Source organism: Salmo trutta, chromosome 28 (genome assembly GCF_901001165.1).
Source record: "Salmo trutta chromosome 28, fSalTru1.1, whole genome shotgun sequence".
In the NCBI taxonomy this organism is placed as follows: Eukaryota; Metazoa; Chordata; class Actinopteri; order Salmoniformes; family Salmonidae; genus Salmo; species Salmo trutta.
Window position 1 is genome coordinate 27,557,116 of NC_042984.1, and position 10,273 is coordinate 27,567,388.

A 10,273-nucleotide genomic window follows, 5' to 3' on the forward strand; every position below is an offset into this window, starting at 1 on the left:
GTAGGCCGTCATTGTAAATAAGAATTTGTTCTTAAGTGATTTGCCTAGTTAAATAAAAAATTAAATAAATAATCAGAATTAAATATAATTCCAATGTAAGAACCTCCCAAAATTGTGCCCCCTCACCGATTTCAACTGCTCCCTTGGTCACTTTATCCTGGCGCCGGGTTTGCTTATACAGGGAGTCACATGAGACCCAGGTCTCTTTTACAAGTGAGCCCTGCAAACAACATACTGTACATAACACAATATGCATATTTAAAGAAAGAAACTATCAAACAATACAAGTGCAGTCCTCTATGAGCAGGTGGCCTAATTAACACCTTTGAAGCCACCAGAGGGGACCAAACTTTCCAGTTTAAGTGTACCCTGGAGTTACTGAACATGATACTGTGCCCCACAGACATGGAAATCTTAGAAAAATGGGTTCCAAAAGGGTTCTTCGGCTGTTCCCATATGGTAAGCCTTTTTGGTTCCAGGTGTTTCTCTTCCCACGGGGGACCAGTACGGAAAAAAATGTATGAAATGTATGCATTCACTACTGTAAGTCACTCTGGATAAGAGCATCTGCTAAATGACTAAAATGTATGTAAATGTAGGTAGAACCCTATTGGGTTCCTTGGAGAACACTCTGAGGGTTCTTCCTGGAACAAAAATGGTTCTTCAAAGGGTTCTCCTACGGGGACAGCCGAAGAACCCTTTTAGATTCTAGATAGCACCTTTTGTTTTTTAAATAAATGTATCACAGTATCATTATGTTGTTTAGTTATGTTTCTCACCTATCACCATATCATTAAATTGGTGAAATACCAAGGGGTATATTACAGTGAAATAAATGAAAGGGTATAATTGCACAACAAGAAAATGAAAGTCCTCAGCTGACGCTTTGAGCGATGCATTACCAGACCATATAATTCCTTCTCAGGAGATCCATCAATTCGCTGTTACATAATGATGCTCCAGGGCTGTAGACTAAAGTCAATATTTGGTTGTACTGTACACAGTAATGATTTGATTATTTTATACCTGCTCTAGCCCTTGGTATTGAGCTAAATGAGCAGTCATCATAGGCATAGCCTAAAATGCCTGAATGGCTATGAGAGGCTGCAGGTTTCCGGTGCTTGGTAATTGTAGTGTGATAGATAGATAGATCATCAAGCTCCAATGGATAATGCAGGCCCTGTGCAATGAGAATCGAACAGCAGGTTGGAAGGCACACAGGCAAGATTTTATTATCTCCAATTGAAGATCCACCCGGTCTCTGGCTATACATTTATTGTGCTCAAGCGTACCAGGTATGACGAGTTTATTCCTAGCTACCCTGCTAGCACATATGGTTCCTTGGAACTTGTGAGAACGTGTGTTTTTGGTTTCAGTTTGTTGTGGGAACATAGCCCTCAAGTTTCTTGACCGGTCAAATGTCATGTTTTTTAAACATTCTGAGAACAAAAGACAACATTCTGGACTGTTCTGGCAACATTTGTTTATAGGTTGCAGGTACTGTGAACATTTCACTTGAGATCCTTGAATGTTTCCCTGAGAAGTTTCAGTAATGCTCTGAGAAGGAAAATTATAGGTTATTTAAAGGTAATTAAATAACATTCTGAGAATGTGGTGTTGAACGCTGAGCTGTAGTCTATGAACAGTATTCTCAAGTTATTTCCCCTATTGTCCAGGTGGGAGAGGGCAGTGTGAAGTGCAATTTAAATTGCATCATCTATGGATCTGTTGGGGCGGTATGCGAATTGAAGTTGGTCTAGGGTGTCTGGAATGATGGTGTTGATGTGTGTCATGAACAGAGTGCTTCAGGACGATAGTCATTTAGGCAGGTTACCTTGGAGCTCTTGGGGATAGGGACAATGGTGGTCTGCTTGAAATATGTTGGGATGACAGACTGCGACAAGGAGAGATTGAAAATGTTTGTGAAGACACTTGCCAGCTGGTCTGTGCATGCTTTCAGAATGCGCCCTGGTATTCCATCTGGTACGGCAGCCTTGTGATTGTTAACCTGTTTAAAGGTTTTTCTCACGTCGGCCATGGAGAGCGAGATTACACAGTCATACAGAAAAACAGGGGCTTTCACGCAAGGATCAGTGTTATATTCCTCAAAGCGAGTATAAAAGGCATTTAGCTCGTTCGGGAGTTTTGCATCGCTGGGCAACTCATGGCTGGGTTTCCTTTTGTAATCCGTTATCATTTGCAAGCCCTGTCACAAATGACGAGTCAGAGCCTGTATTGTCCTTTTGCATGTTTGAAGTCTCGTCAGAGGTCATAGCGGGCTTTCTTGTATGTGTCCATGTTGATGTCCTGTTCCTTGTAAGTGGTAGCTCTAGCGTTTAGGCCAGCACGGATGTTGCCTGTAATTCATGGTTTTTGGTTTGGATACGTTTTTATAGTCACTGTGGGGACGACATCGTTTAGGCACTTACTGATGAAGCCCGTGACTGTTGTGGTAAACTCCTCAATGCTATCGGCTGAATCCCGGAAGATATCCCAGTCTGTACAAGCAAAACAGTCTTGTAGCTTCGCGTCTGCTTCATCTGACCACTTCCATTTTAAGAGCGTCACTGGTACTTCCCGTTTGAGGTTTTGTTCGTAAACAGGAAGCAGGAGAATGGAGTCATGGTCAGATTTGATGAAGAGAGGATGAGGGAGGGCCTTATGCCTTTCTGTGGGTAGAATGGCAGCAGCTAATAGGGATCCTTAATTAATACAAATACAAAAGTATACTGCCACCAGAAATGCTGCATCTGGGTGGGCGGTTTCTTGTTTGTTTATGGTCCGACACAGTTTGAGTGCCAGAGTGGTGTTGGCTTGTAGACAGCCGTGATTATTACAGATGATAACTCTCTTCGTAGATAAAAGTGTCTGTAGCTTACCATGATGTATTCTATACAGTATCAGGTGAGCAAAAGCTCGAGATTTCCCTCACACTTCAAGCAGCACACCAGTTGTTATTTATGAAATAAAACACTCCACCTTTTTTTAAGTTCTCTGAACTATTTGAGAACATTACCTATGTCACACTATTTTGAGAACGTTTCTAGGATATTACCAAACATCGAATTAAATGCTACCATGTGAGAATGTGGAAAAAGTTATGTTAAAGTAATGACATACCAAGAAAATATAACAAGCAACTATCCTGCAACATTCCCAGACGTGTAGAAAGGTCGAATGCAAAATAACCATGGGGATAACCACACTCTAACCATAATAGAACGTTTTGTGGTAGATACTGGCAAGGCTTTCAATACATCAAATTAGACCTTTAACATACAGTAGGGAATAGAGGTCCATTTCACTTTAATCCCTCCTCTGATTACATGTCTAAACCAGTGGAGGCTCCTCACAGGAGGAAGGGAAGGACAATCCTCCTCCAGTGATTTTCATAAAAATTCAAATATTGAAACATTTAAAAGTTATCCTTTTTAGATAAAACTGTATAAAATATATTCACGTCACCGAATAATTGATTAAAACACACTGTTTTGCAATGAAGGTCAACAGTAGCCTTAACAGCACTCTATAGGGTAGCACCATGGTGTAGCTGGAGGACAGCTAGCTTCCGTCCTCCTCTGGGTACATTGACTTCAATACAAAATCTAGGAGGCTCCGTTCCATAGACTTATACAGTAATTATGACATCCTCCAACCGCATAAAATGAGTTGAGTAGTTGACTCAAAGAGAGAAAAATACAATAGTTGAACAGGTTTGAACAATACATTTCTTAAAAAATGGAGGAGTGAGAGAGACAGCTAGCTAGCTATAAAAAAAAATCGCTTTCCCTTACTTAGCTAGCAAATGCAGCTAGCTAGTTTATCCTATTCATTTACTCATTTATTGCCCCCGTGCCCGCCGGTGTAACTGCTTAACTGCTTACTGACTGTACACTGTTCCTCATAAACACATTAGTATTATTAGCTACGTTGACTATGACGTTACTTTAGCTAATTTGGTGACAATGATGTAGGTTGTGTGTAGCGGTTATGAAATGAAGGTTTGTTTTGGAAAGTTTTTTTCATCTGGTCACAGACAGCTGATGTGTTGTGCAATGAAGTCCAAAGGCGAAGGGAAAAGGTGAGAGGAGGAGAGCGCATAGATGCGAGAAGGAATACAACGAGCTGTTTGAAAGTGAAAGTTTGCATGTAATCAGGGTTATATTCTTTCCACCGATTCTGTTGAAAAAACGGAAGCAAACGGAACGAAATGGGGATAAACATACCTGAATTTGTCCAATAGAAACTCTCGTTTGCAACTGTTGGACTAATGATTACACCTTAGATCGGCTAGATGCAGGCAAGAATGCGCAAGGCGGTATTGAATGTGTCACTGTCTGTGCTTGTGTCGCTGTCTGTCACCTCAAATATTTATCTCGACCTGTGCACCTACGCTGTAAACTTTCATTCATAGGCTAGGTTGTAGCAACCTCATGGTGGGTATAGGGGAAATTTGAGTATAATGTAGTGGCCTAAACCTATCGATGTTACATTGAGCTGGGTGAATGGAATATGAATGACAGTCATCCAATATGCTGTAATAGAAATAAGGCCATGCTCATACATTTTCTTTATCGTCCTCCCTCATCTTAAACGTCACAGACCTCCACTTGTCTAAACTCTCATGAGGGAGGAGTTTGTATAAGACAGGATGTGATATTTCTGTCTGCGAAGGTCACTCACATCATATTAGCAGCACTACTGTACCTTTTGCATGATAAAATAAAGCGGTATGTGGGTGATCGTGACTTTTACCCATCACAAATAGATTTTAAACAAAATGTGGGAAACCAACACATTCTTCAAACAAAGCAGGATAATTGTATTCCAATTTAAATACTGAGGAACCTAGTGTTAGCTTTAGGCATACATGGTTAGATTCTTGAATTATTGTCCTATCCTTACTGACATGCTTTATGACCTGCAATAATTCACTGAACCATCAGTCCATACATGTGACCATGAATAAATAAGGATAAATGCAACAAGGGAGCTGATCGATTAAAAAAAAAAAGTGAATTTGTCCAGAAAGAAAAATCTGACATTCAAACCTTTAAACAGCAAGACTTTTAACAGACATCTTACAATCATACAGTAGGTCCTATATTTTCAATCTACAAAATCTGCAGACATTTAGCCAGATGTGCATGTATATCACTGCCTTAATTTTTTGTGGTGTATTGATGTCAATCGTATATTATGTTATATTCTACCAGTTCAAAGACATTTACCTTTTTCACAACCAAAGAAGACAGTCATCTGATCCTATGATTGAATTCATTTGTTTGTGTTTTGTTGACCATGTTAAGTATTTTAATTGTAATATGTGGTTAATTCTATTGAATATAATGCAACCTTGTCCCCAGAATAATTACTACCGTATATAACTGTGACTAGTTTCACAGAGAGCGTTCCGGCTGATGGACGAGACTAGATATGATGTCCCCTTTGCAAATTATGAATGCATGATAGGGTTAGAAAACTATTGTAACCAAGAAAACAAACACATTTTACAAACATATCTATTCTTGGCCAAAATATATTTTTTAAATCATTAAAGAAATGGTTTATCTGTAAACTCTATCTTAACTGTAGATCAATTGTAGATCCTGTAAATATCACTTACAAATTGTTAAAATATTAGTTGACAAATAAAAAATATATTTGTTGATGATATTTGATCAATACTAGTGTTCTTTAGGATATGTTTTGCAGCTAAAGAGCTAATAAATTAAGCTTGGCAGAAAGGGTAAGCTATGCTCAGCAAGTTGTGTTGTTGTTCTGGACAAACAAATAGGAATTTATGTGTATCTTTGACAAGACCAGAAAATGTAAAGAGATCTCAAACATACCTGTCCACACAAATATAATTAATTGGCATTGGCATAATCCTTCACCAAGAGATTAAGCCATATCGCTATCAATCTGTACACATCCAGTGAAACCATAAAGTTTAATTTAGGCTGAATATGATTCTACTTCCCTAAATCCCAGATCCACAACATACAGTTTTGCCAACATCATGAAAGTCTGCTCCTGAAACCACAAATTGACCCAAATTTAACCTAACCCCTCTGAATCAGAGAGGTGCGGGGGGCTGCCTTAATCGACATCCACATCTTCGGCGCCCACGGAACAGTGGGTTAACTGCTTTGCTCCGGCAGAACGACAGATTTTTACCTTGTCAGATTGCTGTGAAATATGTTTCCATAAGCAAAAATATTTTGTTTTCAGCTGTTTGAAGCTGGCGTACAAAACAGAGAGTTAAATATTCAAAAACTAAACTTAAGAACCGGAAACATAGAAATATCACACATAGAACAGATCTACCGCTTCTTAGACTTGCTTTTAATGAGAATGACAGATCTATAACTCACATTTCTATGGGAATTTGGTCAGGTGCCCAAAAAGTTACATATTGCAGCTTTAGTAAATTAATTCAGAGAGTTCTTCAATAGATTTATTAAATGTAATGTGAACAAAGAAAAAAAAGAGACTTTTCACCACAACCATGCTTTATTGTTTTTGGATAATCTGAAATAAATAAATACATACATAAATAGAGAAATAAATCATCAATATTTAAAACAGACTGTCAGTGTCTCAAAGGTCATTGAGAGCGCTCTTCAAACTGGGTGGATGATATGTACAGCTCAGGTCTACCACAGTTCATGTTGGGTCTGGGTCAGATTGTGTTGTTTTGCGGGTCAACTGGAGCATAGCGGGGCTGACTGGATATCACTATTAGCAGGAGGTGAAGGTTTTCCAGAAGAAGTTTTTACAGGGGGCTTTGCGGTCGCGCTGCGGCAGCTGTGATAGCCTGTTGTAGGCGGCCCTCTCCTCCAGTCGAGACTCCAGGGGCTCCTCTAGATCCACAGGGGACACCCCTTCTCCGGGCAGCATGTTGGTGTCCGTCGCTCCGTCTAACAAGCCAGACACCAGCTTGAGAATCAGCTCTTTGCGCTCTTTACTCAATTCCTAATAGAAAGGCAGAAGAGGTGGCAAATCAGTGGTTGCGTATATGTAGAAATATGTAAATATGTCAATGTTAGCTACAAAGAAATTGTATATTTTGTTGACCAAGGTGACCTATTTCTTTATCAACTGACAAACCAGGTTAGAAATATTTGTTTCACTCAAATAAAAAAGCCATCATTTAATTCGTTGTGAGAATTTATAAATTACATTTCAAACCCATTACTAAAAAGAAATATAAAACCATTAAATGTCATTGTACTAATTTATTAAATATAAATTATTGATAATTGATCACTACAAATGAATTTGTCAAATTATAATTTTATAATGATTGATCAAACTTTTTATAATGATTCTTTTTTTTTACCTTTTTTAAGATTTTTTTTTAATACATTTGAACACAAATTTATCTGACAACCATAAAAAGCATAATGCAAATAACAATTGATGATACAAGTAATAGTAAAACATGACAATAAAAATTGTATGAAACATAGTTAATAATATAAAATGAAATTCTCTACTCACCCTGTTAAGTAGTGGGCTCCTTTCTTCGACAGGAAGCACGGCGGCTGCTCTAACACTGTATAGAACCCCCATGAGAGACGCTAAAATGACCAGGAGCTGCATGCTGAGAGAGAGAGAGCAGAGGATGGACGACAGGCAGACACTAAATTAAGAGACAGACGGAGAGAGATCTGGAGGGAGCGCACAAAGTGGTGAGAGTTCAGTGGGAGAACAGAAAGTGGTCGAGAAGGTGCACTGGTAGCCTTGGATAGGTTACTGTCACTAAAGCGATGTTGATTTTTAAGCTCTACCTCCAAAGTCCCCCACTCCTTTATAGCCCTCTCTCCCTGTCTACCACTGACGCAGAAAGTGATGGGTGTATGACGGTGGGGTGGGGGGGTCAGAGGAAAACAAATGGAGTCATTGATCAGTTAACCCCTTGACTAATGGTGAGACATTTTCACGTCATGTGTCTAAGAATAGTTCTGACATCAATATCAAAATAATACATTGACAGTCATTTTATGTGTATCAAGCCATCTGCAAAAAAGTGATCTCTGGCAGGTGTCATTTCCGACGATTTACCAGATGTGTGCAGCACGGTACGTGAGGACTTCAGACATTAGACAACCAGCTTGAAAAAGGGTTTTCATCCTGATTCTAGTTTATTAATCCAAATAATATTGTACTTTTTCCCAATACAATAAAACCAAGGCACAGAGTCAAGGGCATGTATTTTATTCAGGACACAAATAAATAAGTGCCCTTGACTCTGTGCCTTGGTTGTACCACCCATTCTATCCACAGATCTATTGTATATTTCTCTGCATACAATTCCTCTCCCTCTGATTTCAACTCCAAAACCTTGAGATTACAATCGAACTGTCTGACGCCTGGTATGCCTTACAGCACTGCGCTGACTACAGAGGGTTTGGCCGTCTGTCTGTTTTCAGATCACCACATGAGAACAAGCTGTGAGCCTGTGAGACACAATAAATTCATCTACTGTCAACGACATGTCAGATTTGGGCACTTCATTCAACAAAACGCAACCGCTTTAACTGGTGTCCCTTTAGCTAATGCACTTGTATCAAACCATACTCTTTAATCCAATTGTGGAATGGCTCCATGTATAATACACGACAGAGTTTTCACCGGCTCCGATCACTTGACATGTTGGTTACTCATGAGTAGGGGCCCACCCTCCTCTGTTTTAATCTTGTGAATAAGGCACTCTAGTGAAATGTGTCTTAAGCCAGACACTCTTGATTTTAAAGTCCAGATATCCAGTTTTCTTCATTTACCAGTTCGTAGTTGTTAGTCTTTCTGTTTCCATGCTCACCGTAAGGGTTCATATTCTTGTTTGGGCTGAGCACACGGATATGAACTGAGGTGGCTCTACTCTGAACTTCTATTCAGACAATATACTGTGTGATTATCAGTGTGGAAGAATATGGAGTCTATGATGGCTTAGTTTAGGTAGAAAGCATTCGTGTTTTTAAAAGGGCATTCTGGGATTGGTACATCCATTTTTGGACTTCTAACGTAATTATATACTGCTCAAAAAAATAAAGGGAACACTTAAACAACACAATGTAACTCCAAATCAATCACACTTCTGTGAAATCAAACTGTCCACTTAGGAAGCAACACTGATTGACAATACATTTCACATGCTGTTGTGCAAATGGAATTGACAACAGGTGGAAATTATAGGCAATTAGCAAGACACCCCCAATAAAGGAGTGGTTCTGCAGGTGGTAACCACAGACCACTTCTCAGTTCCTATGCTTCCTGGCTGATGTTTTGGTCACTTTTGAATGCTGGTGGTGCTTTCACTCTAGTGGTAACATGAGACGGAGTCTACAACCCACACAAATGGCTCAGGTAGTGCAGCTCATCCAGGATGGCACATCAATGCGAGCTGTGGCAAGAAGGTTTGCTGTGTCTGTCAGCGTAGTGTTCAGAGCATGGAGGCGCTACCAGGAGACAGGCCAGTACATCAGGAGATGTGGAGGAGGCCGTAGGAGGGCACCAACCCAGCAGCAGGACCGCTACCTCCGCCTTTGTGCAAGGAGGAGCAGGAGGAGCACTGCCAGAGCCCTGCAAAATGACCTCCAGCAGGCCACAAATGTGCATGTGTCTGCTCAAACGGTCAGAAACGGACTCCATGAGGGTGGTATGAGGGCCCGACGTCCACAGGTGGGGGTTGTGCTTACAGCCCAACACCATGCAGGACGTTTGGCATTTGCCAGAGAACACCAAGATTGGCAAATTCGCCACTGGCGCCCTGTGCTCTTCACAGATGAAAGCAGGTTCACACTGAGCACATGTGACAGACGTGACAGTCTGGAGACGCCGTGGAGAACGTTCTGCTGCCTGCAACATCCTCCAGCATGACCGGTTTGGCGGTGGGTCAGTCATGGTGTGGGGTGGCATTTCTTTGGGGGGCCAGACAGCCCTCCATGTGCTCGCCAGAGGTAGCCTGACTGCCATTAGGTACCGAGATGAGATCCTCAGACCCCTTGTGAGACCATATGCTGGTGCGGTTGGCCCTGGGTTCCTCCTAATGCAAGACAATGCTAGACCTCATGTGGCTGGAGTGTGTCAGCAGTTCCTGCAAGAGGAAGGCATTGATGCTATGGACTGGCCCGCCCGTTCCCCAGACCTGAATCTAATTGAGCACATCTGGGACATCATGTCTCGCTCCATCCACCAACGCCACGTTGCACCACAGACTGTCCAGGAGTTGGCGGATGCTTTAGTCCAGGTCTGGGAGGAGATCCCT

The 10,273-nt window shown here is 40.9% G+C and overlaps 1 protein-coding gene across 1 annotated transcript; it reads right to left on the reverse strand.

Annotated features, from left to right (window-relative positions):
* Window positions 1-6,395: 6,395 nt before the first annotated feature.
* sst6.1 (somatostatin family member 6.1) lies at window positions 6,396-8,012 on the reverse strand. Its single transcript, XM_029720320.1, has 2 exons — window positions 7,507-8,012; window positions 6,396-6,978 (listed from the first exon to the last, which is right to left on the reverse strand). Exons 1-2 carry the CDS (start codon window positions 7,606-7,608, stop codon window positions 6,745-6,747), a joined length of 336 nt encoding a protein of 111 aa, XP_029576180.1. The 5' UTR covers window positions 7,609-8,012; the 3' UTR covers window positions 6,396-6,744.
* Window positions 8,013-10,273: the final 2,261 nt, after the last annotated feature.